Source organism: Erpetoichthys calabaricus, chromosome 15 (assembly GCF_900747795.2).
Source record: "Erpetoichthys calabaricus chromosome 15, fErpCal1.3, whole genome shotgun sequence".
Lineage (NCBI taxonomy): Eukaryota > Metazoa > Chordata > Cladistia > Polypteriformes > Polypteridae > Erpetoichthys > Erpetoichthys calabaricus.
In genome coordinates this window covers 55,609,894-55,629,261 of record NC_041408.2, presented here as the reverse complement: position 1 = coordinate 55,629,261, position 19,368 = coordinate 55,609,894, and the positions used below count along the sequence as shown (strand labels likewise).

At 41.9% G+C, this 19,368-nt stretch overlaps 1 protein-coding gene across 6 annotated transcripts in view; it reads left to right on the top strand.

Annotated features, from left to right (window-relative positions):
- Nucleotides 1–19,368, top strand: part of vit (vitrin) — a 166,863-nt gene that overhangs the window by 82,779 nt on the left and 64,716 nt on the right. For 5 of the 6 annotated variants that reach the window (XM_051919380.1, XM_051919379.1, XM_051919378.1 and 2 more), the window contains exons 5-11: nt 2,668–2,801; nt 6,618–6,695; nt 8,858–8,932; nt 9,121–9,336; nt 13,638–13,685; nt 17,630–17,665; nt 17,752–17,805. In XM_051919380.1, the coding sequence (XP_051775340.1) occupies nt 2,668–2,801; nt 6,618–6,695; nt 8,858–8,932; nt 9,121–9,336; nt 13,638–13,685; nt 17,630–17,665; nt 17,752–17,805 (641 nt within the window). The remainder of the gene's footprint in view (nt 1–2,667; nt 2,802–6,617; nt 6,696–8,857; nt 8,933–9,120; nt 9,337–13,637; nt 13,686–17,629; nt 17,666–17,751; nt 17,806–19,368) is intronic. The other variant, XM_051919377.1, reaches the window with a different exon arrangement.

Here is a 19,368-nt window from a genome sequence, read left to right as displayed (position 1 = left end):
ACCTATAGCACTTTTTAGGGATGAGCTCCTTATAGTACTGCCATATGTGCCAGTGACATTCTCAGTTGTGGTAGCACTTGATAAGATCTTTTTGATTTTGGGCAGTTTAGTGGCACAGTGATTAGTGCTGCTGCTGCCTCCTCATGGATCCAGCATCCTGTGTTCAAACGCTCCTTCTCCTCCTCCTCCTGGTCGTCATCTGTGTGGAGTTCTGTGTCTCTGATTTCTCCCTACCACATTATCTGCAGGTTAGAGAAGCGGAACTTTCAGGAGTGTGTGCTCTAGTGGGTACAGATTGCCTGCCGTCTTGCCCAGGACTGTTCCCCGCATAAACTCGGACCCTTCTCAACCCTGCACTGGTTTAGGTGTGGATTTTATGGTTTCAGCTGCAGTGCGTTCATGGCCGGGTTTACTGCTGATACAAGTATGGATTCTCCTGAAATCTGTGGGCAGTTTCATATTGGACGGGCATAAAAGCTCTGCCACCACAGGCAGGGCAGACGCTCATTCCATCTTGGGAACAGCTGGGTCTCTAAGCCTTTGCATTCCTGTGGTTAACCAGTGAATGTTAAATCCCTGCTGAAATGGCACCACCCGAGTCATCAGGGCCACGCTGTGCAAGCCTTAGCATCCACAGATCTCAGCTAAGTGAACATCAATAATAAACAGTCCATGTAACAATTTACAGGCCATGAGCTTCAATGACTCTTCAAAAAATTTTAATGGACTTCTCTTTTATAAATCTTAAAATAGCTGTCAGAGGAGGAAATGATGAATATTCCAGCTGAAAAGGACATTATTATATGTTACTTACCTGAAGCAGTTCGTAGCGATGGTTGAGAAAAATTTTTAATCTTATGTTTTCCTAGAAGAATGGGATCCAATGGTGAGCAACCTCAAACAAAATCAAAAATATCCAGGAAAAAAGTCCACGCTACTCATGTCACATAATCCATACATTAAGTCATCCAGTTGAATGCTTACACGGGTTATTCACATGGGATTGCACTTTTGAACTGAAGACAGGGCCCTTGACCAGTGAATAGGAGGGGTGGGGGCTGGCGGGTCTTCATTTCAAAGGCTTGATTCCATGTGAAGGGGCTTCCTGTTTGTCGAATACTTTCAGCTTCCAGACTTATTTCTTTAACTAGATTATAGCAAAACTGTACGTGTTTTGCCCACTGTAAGCATACATGAGCTGACTGGACAATGTGATGTCCCGATTATGTGATACAAGTAACATGAAACGCCTTCAATAATTTTTGTCACCATTGGGTTTTGTTCTAGCAGAAACTTTTGTTATGCTGTTCTAAATAAAAACATGATATTACAATTTTTCTCGGCCATCACTGCAAACTACACAGGATAGGTAACATATAATGTTTCATATTTGGGTGGAGTATTCCTTAAGGCCAGAAGATGAACTGCTGTGACTGCAGTGCACACACACTACCGGAAGGGCAGCGGGCAGATTTTAGTCCCAAAGCGCCTGCTCGGTAGTTGAGTTCGGTGAAACTCGGAAACCCGAACACTCGCCTCAGCATGGCGCCAAACATCGGGGGTCCACGGTATGTGGACGCTGTAATATTTTACATATTTGGGGGTTCCATGACAGAACCCATCAGGCGTAATTTGGATTTCATCATTTATTTACCTGCTTTTAATTTCATTTGTGCCCCTTTTGTATGTTTACATATTTACACATTTAAATAAATGTATTCATTTTAGTTGAAAGTTTTTAATATGATTTTTTTATATTTTGCATATTTGGATGTTCCATATTAGTACTGTTTGGTTCTAATCAATATTTGTGTTTGTTTTAATTTTGACATCTATTTACATATTCGCATATATAATTACATTGTTTACTTTTAGTTTAATTTTTCTTAATATAATTTTTTTCATTTACAGTACCCTTTGGTTTAAATTACTTTTTATTTATTTTATTTTTGACATTTTTCTTATTTAATTAAATGTATTAGTTTTAGTTGTATTTTTATATGTATTTTTTTTTACCTTTTGCAAATTTAGATGCTCCTTAGTAATACCTCTTGGTTTTATTTACTTTAATGTTGTCGTTTAGTTACACATTTGCATATTTAATTAAATCTATTCATTTTAGTTTAATTTTTGTTCTATTTTTTACATTTTACTTATTTAGATGTTCCATTGCAGTACCCTTTTCTTTTAATTAATATTTTTATTTTAATTTTGCAATTAGATCACAAGTTTAATTTAGTATTTTTTATTTATTTTAGTTTTACAATTTTTTTTACATATTTAAATAACTATTAATTTTAGTTGCATTTTTAATATACTTTTTTTACATTTTACAAATTTAGATGTTCCATAGCAATACCGTTTGGTTTTAATTAATATATGTTTTTAAAATTTTTTATATATAATGCATTTAGTAATTTTAGTTGAATTCAACTTAAAATAATTTTTTCCATTTTGCATATTATAGAGGTTCCATAAATGTACTCTTTAGTTTTTAATTCATGATTTTTTTTTTATTTTAATTTTACCTTTTTTTTATGTTTGCTTAAATGTATTAATTTTAGTTGAATTTTTCTGGCATAATTTTTCACATTTTTCATTTTTAGATTTCCATGGCAGTACGGTTTGGCTTTAATTACTATTTTTATTTATGCATTTATTTTGCAGTGGAATAATATCTAATGCTGGAGGGAAGATCCTCGTGAGGAAGGTGGCAGGCCAGGCCGCCTACAGGGGCAGTTTCTCCAATGGGGTCCGATCCTTGTCTCTTCCCAAATGGCGCGAGTCGTTCATAGTAGCAGGTACATCTTAATGGCTGTCAGCCAAGCTTTTCTTTGAAAGATGCCAGAGTTGAAAATCACAGAGGAGCAAACACACCTAATGTAAGGCACTCTGTCCCAGGATCAGAGGCCAAAAGGCGACCAGTCTGACATGCCTCTACTGCCCCGTTGTGCTGTCTAAGTGCCAGCGCGTTTGTGCTGCCTGGAGGCATGAAACGGGGATGGCTTCTTGTGATTGACTAGACGAGGTCACATTGTCTTCCTGTTGTCAAAATGGCCGCAGTTTGATGGCTGTTGACACTGAAGATGGTTAGGACAGGCAGCTCTTGGCGTTATTACTGCCTGTAGTTACAGTAGTCTGTTCATTCTCCTCATTTCCTCATTGTTCTTCTCTGCGTATGCTGCAATCCACCCAGATCTTAAAGATCTGCATTCCAGGTTTGCTACTGAGTGTGTTGTACAACAGACTGGCATCCAGTTCAAGGTTAGTAGCTACCTCTTTCTCTGTTCTTCTGAAATAGTTTGTGATCTTATGTGTCTTTGCAATGAAGATGCAGGTTCATCACATTCATAGACTGGAGGATTAAGACGTTGGTGCTACAATCGTACCATTGCCTAACAGAGCCAAGGGTTCTGGGTTCTCTCTTTGCCGGACCATTTTAACTTCTGCTGAGGTGACACTCGCTACACTCTGTGTACGTGACAAGATGACCTTAGAGTGCCTTCACAAAGTGTGCAGACCCTTTTACTTTGTACACATTTTGCAATATGTCAGCCTTGTATTAAAATTATTTAAATTAATTTTTTTCATCATCAAACAACAATCAACACCCCATAATGACAAAGCAAAAACAGGATCGCATGAATTTATGAAGATTTATGAAAAGTAAAAAAACAAATGTCACACTGATACAAGTATTCAGACCATTTACTGAGCACTTGGATGAAGCTTCTGTTGTGTTGCATTTCAGCCAGTGTTCCAGTGTTCCTCCCCAGGCTGGGGCTCAAACGCCTTTACAGGTCTTTATTCTTCATTTTTGATTCCTTCATTTGTTTTAATAAGTTCGGCAATTAAATATCTGTGTGTGTTTTTTTCTGTGTGTGTGTTTTGTGGGAGGTCCACCAGGAGGTGGGGGCCCTCTACCCTCCACCTTATAAAGGCCAAGGATAGGCCACAGTCCCCTGCGGTTCATTGTGAATGGGCTTGTGGTGTGGTGAGTTTAGTTGGATTTGTGATTCTTATTGTGCTTTTGTGATACACTGGATTTTTGTGACCTTTTGCTCTGTTTTTGACTTTTGACCTCTTGGATTTTGTATTAGGACTATGTTTATTTTTGCTTTGTGTTCTTCAGAGCTTATTTTTGTGCTGCAGAGAATTTTATATAAATACATCTTTTTATGTATATAGATTTCTTGTTAGACATTCATTTGACTAGCCGGGGTTGACAGTGTCCCCCTAGCCATGAGCATTTTTGTGTGCTGTTTGGTACTTAACTCTCAAGAACTCTCAAGTTCATAACAATTTGGCAGTGAGGATAGCCTGGTGAATCTTTGAGTTTAACATGACAAGCTTTGCTCACATGGATTTGGGGATTTTGTGCTGTTCATTTCTGTAAATCATCTCAAGCTCTGTCAGGTTGGATATGACACCATCAGCGGACAACTGTTTTTCAGGTCCCGCCAGTGACATTCAAGTCCAAGATCTGGCTGGGCCTCTCAGAAACATTCACAAAATTGTCCATAAGCTGCCTACGGTGTTGCCTTTGTTTTTTGCTCAGGGTTATTGCCCTGTTAGTAAGTGAACTTTCAGCCCAGTCAAAGGTCTGGTGCCCTGCTAGAGCAGGTTTTCATTAAGTATATGTCTGCACTTTGCTCTGTTGAACTGTCCCTCATGCCTATCGAGTCTCTCAATGCCTGCCACTGAAAATGACACCACAGAACAATGCTACCAGCAGCATACTTTGCCATTTGAATGGTATTGTGCAGAAGATGAGGAGTGCCTCATTTCCTCCAGATTGGATGCTTGAAATTGTCACTAAACAGTTCAATGTTAGTTTCATTAGACCAGAGAATCTTGCTTCTCACAACCAGAGTTCTTTAGGTGCATTTTTGTGAACCCGAAGTGGACTTTTAAATGCCATCTGACTGTAAAGCCCAAATTAGTGGAGTATTGCAGTAACAATTGGGTTTTTTTTTTTTTTTTTTTGATGTTTCTCGGGAACTCAGCCAGACAGAACATCAGATTCTTGGTTACCTTTCTTACTGAAGCCCTTCTCCCCTGATTGCCCAGTTCACCCAGGTAGGCAGCTCTAGGAAGAGTTGTGGTTATTTGAAACTTCTTCCATTTAAGAACTATGAAGGTCACTGTGCTCTTGAGAACCATCAATTCAGCAGAAACTTTTTGGTAAGCTTTCCCAGATCTCTGCTTCAACCCAATCCTGTCTCTAAGCTCTATAGGCAATTCCTTCGACCTCATGGCTTGTGAGGTGGAGTGGTGGCTCTGAGGCTCGGGATCTGCAATGGAAATGGGAAGGTTTCCAGTTCAAATCCCATAAATTGATTCCACTCCATTGGGCCCTTGAGCAAAGGCCCCTTAACCTTCCATTGCTCCTTCCCAGCTATGACGTTAACCTACCACTAGCCCTACAAGCAGGTCCTCCACTGTTTAAAAACAAAAAAAAACAACTCAACACTGCTCCACTCCATTCACACTTGTGTGGTGCTGACATGTTGCATGGCTGCACTCGGGTCCTAATTTGGGATCCTGAGGTGGTCTGTCGTGTGGTGGGCAGCGCAATATGCTGTATCAGTGTATTCTCCCAACCTCACTCTATCATGGCTTGGTGTTTGCTCAGAGGCACATTGTCAGCTGTAGGACCTTCCATAGACAGTTTGTGTGCCTTTTCTAATCAATTGAATGGACCACAAGTGGACTCCAAACAAGGTGTAGAAACATCTTGACAGAGGTTAATAGATTGACAACTGCCACAGCAAAGGGACTGCATGCATGTGTCAACATGAGATTTCAGTTTTGTGTTTTTGATACATTTGCAAAAACTCCTCAAATCCTGTTTCCAATCTATGGTGTTGAGTGCTGCTTGACACTGGAAAAAATTAATTTAAGAGATTTTAGCACAATGCTGCAACATAACAAAATGTGAAAAAAAAACAAACAAAAATTGAAATGGTCTGAATATTTTCTGGTGGTGTTGTATACCCCTATAATGTTTAGCCTGCATTTGACCCCCAAACTGGCCACGGCTGCTGTTTTCTGGGACTCTTTCTACCCCCAGGTACCCAGTTTGTCTCTCTCAGATATGTAGCGCAGGTCCATTGGCAATGTGAAGTGTGGGCCTTTGTGAGTTTGGACGTGTCCTGCATTTGACTGGCATGCCATGTCTCTGCTGGCTCAGCTCCTGTGACCCAGTGATGAAATAAATAAATTAATAAACATCCATCTGCTTCAGTGTTGTGGGTAAAAGAAAAGCAAATGCAAAAACGGAGAAAAGGGTGGCTGGCATTAGTGGTATTAGTGATGGGATGCTATAACACAGTCGTTGTGTTTTTCTTTTTTGTGTGATCTCTGCAATGCAGCCTCAAAACTAAAGGTGTTCCTTGACTGACCGAGTGGCTAGTTGGAGTCACACAATGCAATCTCACTGCCGTGAATGGGGTTTTGTAGAGTGGCGGGCACACTTGACGTAAAGCGTGCTGCTGTAGGTTACAGTGTGATGACTGAATGATGAGGCGTGTTGGTGACAACAACATCTTCAGTCGCTCCACTGCCACCACCATGCTGTGCTCACTGGTTCTGTTGTTCGTCTTTGTCTTTCTCAGAGGGGAAGGCTAAAAAGGGTGTGACCTATCCGTCAGTCCTCGAGTTTGTCTCTGCAAGAACCTCAACTGGGAAAACTGGTATGGAAAATACTATGTCCGTTATTCTAAAATGCATGTTTTGTAAAAGTTTTCTGTTTTTGGTAACACTGTAGTTTAGGGACTGCAAAATTGCATCCATTTCTCATTTATTCTTAACTTCATAACACTTACAAAGCATCAGTGAAGTGTTTATTCACCTCTGCAATGTGACCTTCTAGTAAAACTTCACTTTGGAGTGGTCTGAGGTGGCTTCACTGAGACACATTTCTCTTGATATTCCATATTTATTTATTACAAGACCTGTGAATCCTTCATATTAACAAATCATTTTACCAGCATGTCAGTACGCCACACAGCACATAAATGAATAACCCATCGACTGATGTTTTAGAAGTGTTATGAAGAACAAAGGAAGCCTTTGTTAAGGTTGTGTTACATAACAGTCAATGAGTAATAGACACATTTTTGAAGTACCTAAACTAAAGTGTTACACTTTTTTTGTAAAATGTTTTTCCTACTTGCCTTTTTATAAACTGCTCATAAAATTAAGGGAACGCTTTGAAAACACATCAGATCTCAATGGGAAAACAATCCTGCTGGATATCTCTACTGACATGGACTGGGTAATGTGTTAGGAACAAAAAGATGCCACATCGTTTGATGGTAATGAAAACGATCAACCTACAGAGGGCTGAATTCAAAGACACCCTGAAAATCTAAGTGAAAAAAAAGTGAATAGTCCATTTTGCAGCAACTCCAAATCGTACCCAGTAGTTTGTATAACCCCCACGTGCTTGTATGCATGCCTGACAACATCAGGTTAGGGTCTGCATGCTCCTAATGAGACGATGGATGATGTCCTGGGGGATCTCCTCCCAGATCTGGACCAGGGTATCACTGAGCTCCTGGACAGTCTGAGGTGTAACCTGGTGGTGTCAGATGGGCCGAAAGATAATCTCCCAGAGATGTTCTATTGGATTGAGGTCAGGAGAGCGTGGGGGCCAGTCAATGGTATTAATTCCTTCATCCTCCAGGAACTGCCTGCATACTCTCGCCACATGAGGCCGGACATTGTCGTGAACCAGGAGGAACCCAGGACCCATTATACCAGCATAGGGTCTGACAATGGATCCAAGGATTTCATCCCAATACCTAATGGCAGTCAAGGTGCCGTTCTCTAGCCTGTAGAGATCTGTGCGTCCCTCCATGGATATGCCTCCCCTGACCATCACTGACCCATCACCAAACCGGTCATGCTGAATGATGTTACAGGCAGCATAACGTTCTCCACGGCTTCTCCAGACCCTTTCATTTTCTGCTCTCATCTGTGAAAAGCACAGGGCACCAGTGGTGGACCTGCCAATTCTGGTATTCTATGGCAAATGCCAATTGAGCTCCACGGTGCCGGGCAGTGAGCACAGGGCCCACTAGAGGACGTCAGGCCCTCAGGCCACCCTCATGAAGTCTGTTTCTGATTGTTTGGTCAGAGACATTCACACCAGTGGCCTGATGGAGGTCTGGCAGTGCTCATCCTGTTCCTCCTTGCCCAAAGGAGCAGATACCAGCACTGATGATGGGTTAAGGACCTTCTACGGCCCTGTCCAGCTCTCCTAGAGTAACTGCCTGTCTCCTGGAATCTCCTCCATGCTTTTGAGACTGTGCTGGGAGAAACAGCAAACCTTCTGGCAATGGCACATATTAATGTGCCATCCTGGAGAAATTGGACTACCTGTGCCACCTCTGTAGGGTCCAGGTATCGCCTCATGCTACCAGTAATGACACTGACCATAGCTAAATGCAAAATGAGTGAAAAAACAGTCAGAAAAGATGAGGAGGGAAAAATGTTTAGCAGGTGGAGGCCACTGACCATTCCTGTTTTGGGGGTCGTCTCATTGTTGCCCCTCTAGTTCACCTGTTGTTAATTTCATTAACACCAAAGCAGCTGAAACTGATGAACAACCCCCTCTGCTACTTAACTGACCAGATCAATAGCCCAGAAGGTTCATTGACTTGATGCTATACTCGGATTAAAAAGAGATCCTTAAATTTTTTTGAGCAGTATATTTTCCAGATTAAAAATAAATGAGTGAATTGCATGAACACAATAGCCAGCTAGGAGTTGCTACTTGATTTTGATCTTCAGTGATATTTTAGTGGTGTTGAGTTGTTTGTAATAAGCTATCCCCATTTTGTTTATGCAGATCCCAAAAAATCGGAACAGGAAACAAAGAACACAAAGCATTCTGGGACCACTTTGGAGAAAAGCTCAGAACAAGGTAATACTTTAAGTGGTTGCACACACCCGGAATGAGTGGTGGTGTAGCCAACAATGTTGTCACTAACTTTGTGTGTCTATAAATGTGTATTTTGTCTAGTTAATTTACCTGAAATGGTTTCTGTGTAAAGAAAAAAAAAATCTGTTTATCTGGACTTCTTTAATCCATTGCTCTCTTTGTTATTGTAGCAGTACAGAAAGACGTCAAGGCTACGTCAGTGGCAGTAATTGTGCAGACAACCACAACACCGGAGCCAACAACCTCTGAAGTGACCACCAGCACCACCAAACCAACAACTCCTGCAACGACTCTTCCTCCTCCTCCTCCTCCACCAACCACCTCTGCAGCAACATCTACTAGCACAGCCAAACCTCGGGTCGTCGCACATAAAATCAGAGAAGCAGGTAGGTCATCATTAAGGAATATGAAATGGCGGGTACTGAAACCTGTGAGGTTAAAGTGACGCAGTTGTGATGCTGAAATGTCTTTGCGCAGATTAATAACTCAATTCTTTTTGTTATTGTTATGGCCACCATTTATTACCCACCATACATAACATAAGGGTGATGCTGAAGTAAAATGTAAGTTACACTAGTGAGACAATCTAGTCAGTGTTATGAAGAAATAAACAAATGAATGTAACATCAAATGGCATGATGTGAAAAAGTAATTGCCGCCTTCAAGTTACATGTAGTTATTGCTTGTATCAACTTTTTACTGCAAACACGTTGTATAATTCAGAATCGCAACACTGCTTAGAAATTGTAGCACATTTAAGAAATGACATAAATAAAGTAAGTCTTTATCAAATATTAGATTTTGTTTGAAGACCGGAAGATGTGCTCTCTTCATACAGAGAAACAAAGACGCGCAAAGTTAGTTAGGAAGTAGTGTGGTGGTGGAGAGTAGAACTTTAGGAACCTTCAAAAACCAGCTTGATGTTATTTTGGAGAAATTTGGTTGATAGGACTGGCAAGCTTGTTCTTGTCAAAAAATAGAATATATAAAGTTTATTAATCCCATGGGGTGATTCAAAATTGAACCAAATTTGGAATAAGAGAAACAAATTAGGAAAGAGCAAATGGATTTTCATAGCATTTCATCTGGTAGGAATGATTAAAGGTGTGACCTGGAAAGAGAGTTTTATGCCCAACCATGATGCATATTGGGAAAACTAATATTAATAAGTTAACAGAGCAAATGACAAAAAGGTGTGAGGAGAAAATAATGAAAAAATGTAGGGGAAAGAAACAAAGCAAGGATGCCACACAATATGTCTTTGCCTTGATGTGGAGTAATGAGCAAGAAGATAGCAATCTGAAGAACCAGAGAGATGAGAGAGGTTGGGAGCATGCAATGATAGCACATTGTCGCACTCACCACACGATGAACCACCTGGATTGGGACCCGAGTACAGCGGGTGATACCTCAACACCACACTGCAACAGTGTGAGGTTTTATACGGTGACTGGAGTGCCAATCCTACCACCAGCCCTGTGAGTTGGAGGACCTGCTTGCAGGTCTGGATGCAGGTTAACGTCATACCCAGGACAGAGCAATGGCAGGCTAAGGGCCTTGCTCAAGGGCCCAAAAGAGTAGAGTCACTTCTGGCATTTACGGGATTTGAACCAGCAACCTTCTGATTGCCAGCGCAGATACCTAAAAGGAAAGTTTATAGGGTCAGGATAATGGTAGCACTTGGGCTGAGACAATTTTTTAATAACTTACGACTTATGAAGTCTTCTGAACAGCAAAGCAGTGATTCGTGGGCACGACATAATAAGTTATGTGACAGCCTGAGATGATAATCCAGTCCATGCAGAGAAGTAACTTGTGTAGATAAGAGCCATTTGTTGGACATCTGCAGAACTGTGTGCTCACCATGCAGTAACTTGTATGAATGAGAGACTAATGAATTGTATAAATGAGGGGAGAGACTAAAAAATGGAGAAGCCTAGTATGGAGTGAGGACAACGCTTTAGGAGATGAACTGTTAATCATACACTGCTTTATAACAAAGGCTTGTTTTGCCCTTATTAACGTTTACAAAGCATCAGTAAAGTCCTTCTTCACGTCTGTGTAGTGCGGCCTGTAGAGAGCCAGTGACACGCTGGTGACATTACTGGTGAATACGAGAGCTTCATTTGGTCTCATTAGCCATTAATTATACTGACGTTTGCAATGCTGTGCGATGTCTTATGTCTGTTTATGTCACCTGAGACCATTCTAAATTGAAGATCTTTTAGTAGGCCGTATTACACACATACAGTCTCAGTGAAAAGGGTTCACCTCCCGGAAGTTCTCACATTTTATTTGTTATACAATATTGTATCACAGTGGATTGAATTTGACATTTTGGACACTGATTAACAGAAAAAGCCTCTCTAATGTCAAAGGTAAAACACATCTCTGCAATTAATTACAAATATAAAACACAAAATTATTGATCCAATAAGTACTCACTCCTTTAAATCGGAATTTGGTAGATGGCAGCCATGACAGCCTTGAGTCCGTGTGCTCAGGTCTCTCTCTTTCTATCAGCTTTGAACATCTGGACACTGCTAGGTGGTCTGTCAGGTTGACTGTTGATCGTGAGTGAAGGGCCTTTGTCAAATCCACCCACAAATTCTCAATTGGACGGAGATCTGGACTCTGACTTGGCCACTCCAGGACATTCAAGTTGTTGTTTTTAAGATATTTCCACGTGGCTTTGGCTTTATGTTTGTAGTTGTTAGGTTTCTTGCAGATTTCCCCGTATTTTGCTGCATTCATTTTACCCTCACAAGCCACTCAGGGCCTGCTGCAGAGAAGCATCCACACAATTTGATGCTGCCATATACCATGCTTCATGATAATGTTGGGCTTACATCAAACCTGGCATTTAATCTGGTGGCCATAAACTACAATTTCCACCTCATTAGACCTTAAAACCTTCTTTCAGCAACTTCATAGTCTCTCACGTGCCTCCTGCCAAACTCTAGCAAGATGTCCTCTACGTTTTTAAGCTTTGTCCCTCTCCTATAAAGCTGTGACTGGTAATGCAGTTGTTGTCTGCACAGTCTCTCCAATCACAGCCGCTGTAGCTTGTCACTCCATCAGAGTTCTCATCGGTCATTTGGTTTCCTCCCTCCATCACTCACTCACTCACTTGTCGTCAACTTGTGTTGTCAGTTTTTGTGGATGGCCTGCTTCTGGCAGATTTCCAGCACTCCCAGACTCTTTCCATTTCTTTGTGATTGATGTAATTAGATATTGGAACTTGTGCTTTTCAATCAGCTTTTCATGGACTTCCTTGGAGTGTTCTCTTGTCTTCATTGTGTACGTTAGGCCACCGTACTGAGTTACCACGTCATCCCCTCCAGCAATTGACTGAAAACCCAAACAGGTGACCTCCATTTTGTGACTTCTAAAACAAGTTGGCTGCTCCGGTGATGATTTAGGGGTGTCACATTTAAGGGTGTGAATACTTAAGTGACAATAATTTTGGGTTTTATATTTGTAATTAATCTAGACTACATTGCTTTCACTTTAACATTAAGTGATCTTTGTCTTTTTGTATTGCTTGGTGTCAAAAAAGCCAAATTCAATCCACTGTAATTCAAAGTTTTATAACAAACAAATGTCCAAACTTCCAAGGTGTTGAATATGTTTATAGCCTCTGGCCAATAGGGGGCACCAGAGAGCACCCACCCCTCAGATACAACTACTGGCAACACAGTCTTTGGTTAATAAAAGGCAGACGGTGAACCTTTTGCGGGCTTCCTTTTCCAATTGCGTAGCACAAAACATTGGTCTTTCTTATACGTCTTCGGTGGGCTGATATCTCCTGCACACCTTCCAGTTGAGTATTTTCCAGCTGCAACACCCCAGGTGAAGTGGTGGGCTCTCTTTTATAGCCGAGCCTGAAAGTGCTTCCAGAGCACAATCTATTGCACCCATGGAAGCACTTCTGGGCCAGACAGGACCACAATGGTCCTGACAGACAACCCCAGGCGTGCCCCCACAGCACCCAACAGGGCAGCCCTGCTGTAATTCATACTGGGTCACGCCAGACGGGATGCTGCCACCTAGAGTATGGGTGGACGCTCTGTCTTTAGCATGCAGTCACCCAGAGTCCTGTCCTGTCGGGCTCCCAAACCCACCCAGTGTATCCTTTCATGGCTGCATTGGAGGCCATCGTGAGTGTAGCTGCTGCAGGGTCCTTCTGTAGCCACATCCTGGCACGGCTCCCTTGATGACCTTCCTTTATCAAGGCCTCCACTCTTACTGAGGCTTTGTAAGTGTTAAGACCAAAAGAAGCCTTCATTAAGGTCTCATTATATAGCAGTTATCATAGATGAAATTTAACAGACCCCACTGAAGCGTTACCAGAATGCGTTTCTCTTGTGCTATTGTAACGTCTCATTGTCAGGAAATACCTTGCATTAATGAAAATGAATTTAATGACTGGTAGAGTGAGTGATGGTAGAAATGGAGCTCATGGTTTGCCAACCTTCACCAGCTGCAGAAAAAGAACATTGGCACGAGAGTCAATCCAGAGAAACAAAGATATTTATGGAGCTCAAACTGACATTTCTGTTCTGTCGTTAACTTTCAACCTACTGCTCTTCCTATAAAATCTATTTTTTCCTTTTTAGCCCCCCAGAATTGGTCATTTTAGGCTGTAGATAACCAAGGAATTATTTCCTTTGTATTTTTGCTTCAGGGAGCAATCAGCAGCTCTTTGCCTCTCTACTCGCAGCAGCGAGCTCAAGTAAGTGCATCTGCGCCAGCCTCGTCCGAGGTGTTGGGAACCACTCTGGTACTGAGGGTCTTGGGTGCCTCCTGGTGTTGGGGATGTTTGTTTGTCACTTTGTCAAGACACGACACTGCGTCAATCTGTCTGTTTTTTCTTTATTTGTACATCAGGATATTTCTCCAAACTTTCATTTGAATCATCTGTGTCTGCAATTTGTTTTATAAAAAAATCCTTAATGAATGTAAAATGCTAAGGATCAGTTCATCACTGTGCCCTTCGATGAAAGGGAGGTAAAGCTAGCTTGACGTTTGACATTCGGACTGTTGGGCCGAAACAAAAATAGCAAAGTCATTAAAGCCGTCTATGGAACAAAATCACATTTTCTCACAATTTGTTTCCGAGCGTTCCTTTCTTTTTTTAAAGAAATGTCCCTATTGTTTGTAAAAATCAAAAATAGCCCTCAAGACACAAAAGTCCAAAATCGGTCCAAAATACACAGCAGCCATAGCACCTGCACTTCAGAAGATATTATCCACCTGAAGCTAAGCCTGTTCAGGCCAGGCCACCACTTGGATGGAGAAAGGTTGGGTTGCTGCTGGAAGAGGTGTTGGTGAGGCCAGCAGGGGGCGCTTACCCGGTGGTCTGAATGTGGAGCCCAAAGCCCCTGTGTGGTGATGGTGACGCTGTGGTGTAAAAATGGTGCCATCCTTTGAATGAGAAGTAAAACCGAGGTCCTGACTCTCTGTACAGAGTAAGGGGTATCCCGGTGTCCAGGCTAAATGGGCTAACATGGCCTAGTCATCCTGGCCCCCTAATCATCCCCTGTCTCTAATTGGCTTTCTCTCTCCCACCTATAGTAGGTAATGTGTGCTGAGCGTCTTGGCACAAAATGGCTGCCGCCGCATCATCGAGGTGAATGCTGCACATTACTGGTGGCTGAAGTGGCTCCCCACTCATTATGTAAAGCACTTTGAGTAGTGAGAAAAGAGCTATGTAAATGTAAAGAATGATTACAAAATTGGCAAAAATGTAGAAAATTCTCCTTGTGAATTTTGTGACGGTCTTTGTTTTTCTGATTATTTTAAATATTGTTTTTAAAATAACATGTATAACTTGCACCATGTAAAATCAACTGCGTAAAATGTAAAACGGACATCAAAGTGGATTTTTTTTTTTGAACACCAATGCCTAATGTGCATTTAACATCTCACATTTTGCTTATCTTTATTTAATCAAAGACCTTTAAAATGTCCTGTTATCATTTTAAACTGCGTGTCTACCAGTTGAAAAGTGAGGCTGTAGCGCCAGGGGGTCTTTTTAAATGACATTTTACTCATCTGACCAATTTTGGACTTCTATAGAGATATATTAGGGACATTGAGGAAAAAATGAGGACTTTTAATGAATTAAGTGGGTTATAAAGGCATTGCTATTTTTGTTTCAGAGATGTGAAGCCTCAAACTCCGAATGTCAAACGTCAGGCTAACTCCACCTCGGTCTCAAAGAAAAACACATCCAAGAGTATTCGTTCTTTGAAAAATGAAATTGCGGCTATTGCTTCCAAAAAAGAACAACGCTTGTAGTGTTGTAGCAAAAATGAATATTCATATCATACACCAGAAACATGAGCAGACTTTACAGCATGTGCTCTGTGACTCCCTGCTTAGCTGTTCCACGAGTCGGCCCTTTCGACGGATTAATGAGACAGCCAAGCTGAGCCAAGCAGACCAGACCAGACACTTATGATCTTTGTTTATTCCATACCTGGACCCAACTTTATCAAGTGTCTCAGAGTAAGAAACCGGTCCTAAGAATCTCAGGGTGACGCAAATGTGGTCCACCTCTTAGGAGCAGGAGAGGAAAGCATTTTATCAGTGTTCCAAATTTTGGAAACTCCTCCTGACTTCACCAGGATGTAATAAAGCTGTCACAACTCACTAGGAACTGCCTGAAGATGGCGTTCAAGCAGAGATTGGCATGCACCTCCTGGAAAAGGTCGAGTGGTTTAGAAACGCTGGACAACAATGAACACATTCAGCAGGTTTCACTCCCTCTGCCCAAAGATATCCCAGTATGGCACGTTGTTCAGCACTGGTGCAGTCCGTGGGTTCATCTAGACCAGGGGTTCTCACAGTTTGCTCCCTTCCTTGTATCTTAATAATGACAATTAAAAATGAGCAGAGCAGACACCCAGGCAAACAACGCCGAATCATGAAAGGCTGCAATTACTTAAGCGTCAGACCCACTAATTAGCAAATAATGGATTAATTAAACAATTAGAACACCCGGGAAAATACAATGAAGATCAAGATGAAAATATTGTTAAAAGGAAAAAAAATTGCTTAGTACATTTTAATTTTTTTTTTTTAACCAAACTTAATTTTCTAATTTCTATATTGTTCCCAAAACACAGAATCTGAGCAATAACAGTTCACTTAATTAGCCCAGGAGTCCAATTAAAAACAGAATCTGGTTGGAACAAAAACCTGCAGGGACAGTGGGTCCCCAGGACCGACGTTAAGAACCCCTGAACTAGACTAACAACAGAACTACCCACAAGCCACTGCTAACGTGTTGCACTGCATCTGCTTCTATCTGTTACGGCTACCATGTATTTTCAAATTGCCTTTACTTTTTGATTTACCCTCGTACTTTTCCTAACTTCTGAATGTTTTTGAATAAATGAAGAGAATGCAGGGGCGGCACGGTGGCGCAGTGGTAATGCTGCTACCACGCAGTAAGGAGACCTGGGTTAACTTCCCGGGTCCTCCCTGCGTGGAGTTTGCATGTTCTCCCTGTGTCTGCGTGGGTTTCCTCCCACAGTCCAAAGACATGCAGGCTAGGTGCATTGGCAATTCTAAATTGTCCCTAGTGTGTGCTTGGTGTGTGTGTGTGTGTGTGTGTGTGTGTGTGTGCCCTGCGGTGGGCTGGCCTTCCTGCCTTGCACCCTGTGCTGGTTGGGATTGGCTCCAGCGGACTCCCGTGACCCTGAGTTAGGATATAGCAGGTTGGATAATGACTGACTGATTGACTGAAGAGAATGCAAACTCCGTTTTCCCCCCTGAGGTTGGATTTATCAAGTTTTAGGATAAGGTGAGGACTAAATAATTGTTAGTTAGTTTTATATATTGGGATATAACTGACAGAGGGTGCATTTACTTTTTCACAAGACTGTACAGATTGCTCCAGGAACGAGTTAAACTGCATTCACATTGCGGATTACTGCAAATAGAAATATAGACACTTCCATTAAAGTACTACTAGCATCTATTAAATTGAATAGTTTTAATTAAACATTTAATTGAATTATAAGCCATTTAAAACAACTAAATTTATTATAACAACTGACTAAACTTTGATTAGATCAAGTCTTAAATTTCAGCCAATTAAAATTAATTTCAGCCAAATCAATTGATTAATTTCAATAATTTTGAGATTGGGCAACTTCCTTTAACTCTATAAAGTCCAATGTTCCCAGAGGGTACAGGAGTGAGTCAGCGGTGGGATTTCAATCTGGACTTTGAGGTCTGAAGGGGCTCCTGCATCCTGGGGGCACACAGACTTTACACCAAAAGCACTTTAGCAGCACAGCACAGTTCATTCAGGCTCAGCATAAAACAACAAGGTTGATCGATTCAGGGGTAGCTTTTACTAAAGAAAACTCCCCGCTGTGACGCTCCAGAATTCCCAAAGATGCATTTTGAGGAGCTCTGCTTCAAGACAATATGGGGAGGAGTCCTTGAAACCCTCCTCAGCCAATGATTCGGTAAAACTAGTCACGTTTTTGGGGGTTCAACTTTTCTCCGTAGTGCCGAATTTAAACAATCCAAAGAAACTTTTTTTATAAATTCACATTTGCTTGTCTGTTTTTTTTAACTAATTCTGCATAAAGCGTCTTGAACTAAAATGCAGCTAATTAGGTTTTTAAACATGTTTCTCATTCTCAACACTATCTTCAGGGCAGGCCCAGAATCAAGGAAAGCCACCTCCACAAGGTACAGTATGCCTTGACGTTCTCTTGATGCCATGTCGGTAAACACCTCCTCGGCACGACTAACTGAAACATAAACTTTCTTTAAAGTATTCAGGGGCTCGTCCAGCTACGCAAGTAGAAATGTACCTCGCACTAATCCAGGTAATCACGTCTCTTTATCCTGATGCTCTTGACTCTCTAACTCTTGTTGTTACTGTTGGTGTAATATGTATGGATGGAGAGTGGACTTGTCAGGAAGGCAGAGGCATGGCCACCATTGCTTTCTGTATGGTTTAATGGCGGCCTGTGTCTGTACACAGCTTTTTAACAAATCATTCATTAGAGGGTTGGCTCAAGTTGGACGGTTGGGAAACAAAGTCAGAGAGGAGAGATTGCGTTGGTTTGGACATGTGCAGAGGAGAGATGCTGGGTATATTGGGAGAAGGATGCCAAGGATAGAGCTGCCAGGCAAGAGGAAAAGAGGAAGGCCTAAGAGAAGATTTATGGATGTGGTGAGAGAGGACATGCAGGTGATGGGTGTAACAGAGCAAGATGCAGAAGACAGAAAAATATGGAAGAAGATGATCCACTGTGGTGACCCCTAACGGGAACAGAAGAAGATTTGTTCTGTATGACGTTCCATTATACTTCAAACAAACCACAATTATGCCTTTTCCCATAAAAATTCCACCTCATAGGACTGATGACTACAGCCCCGTTGCTTTGACATCTGTGGTCATGAAGACCTTTGAGAAACATATGTTAGCCTATCTGAAGGGGCCCCCTTGTTGGACCCCCCTACTGAGCCAGCAGATCACTGGATATTGCAGCCAATATGCACATCCTGCAATGCCCTGACAACCAAGGCCAAGTTCAAACAATCCCCCCGCCAGACCCCTGGGTGAAGTAATTCCATAACAGAGAGCTGATCATACTTTTATCAATGCAGTGCACGGACAGCAGGCCATTTGATTTTGGCACAAGATCTTTTAGACTTGTGCGCTTTGGTGAAAACATCCCTGACTGTCACAGGCCTCCTGGCCGCCCACCCCATAACACCCCTGTTGACAACCCACATAATGATTCTGGCTGTGGACCTCCAGCTCAGCATTTAACACAATCATCCCTGACCTCCTCCACTCAAACCTCGCCCAGTCTTCTGTGCCTGTCAGCGGATTAGGAATTTCCTGACTAATAGGAAACGGCAGGTGAAAGTGACGTCTACCTCCCATAGAGTCTGTGCCTGTGCCCCTCAGGGATGTGTGCTCTTACCACTGTTCTTCTCATTCTATAATAATGACTGCACCTCTAAGGACCCCTCTGGCACACCCCTCACATATGCAGATGACACAAGCAGCTTTGGACTCATTGGGAATGGTGATGAGAATACAGATAGGAGGATGAGCAGCTGACCTTTTGGTGCAGTGAGCACAATCCAAGGTCATCTCAATGGTATCACAGGGCAAAGTAGTGTGCTTGGGCCCCTGTTTTGACAGCAAAACAGAAACATACATAGGCATGAGAAACATCACGGGCCCCTGGCCAGTGCCCATACATTAGGACAACCCTTGGACAATCTGGATTTAAACATGCTCAAAACCATAAAGGTGTTTGTGAACTTCAGTGAGGGTCCCCCAGTGTTATCTCCTCTTACCATATTACTAGTAATATGTCAGCAGTGGAAACCTCCACATTTCTTGGATCCACGTTCTCATGTGACTTTAA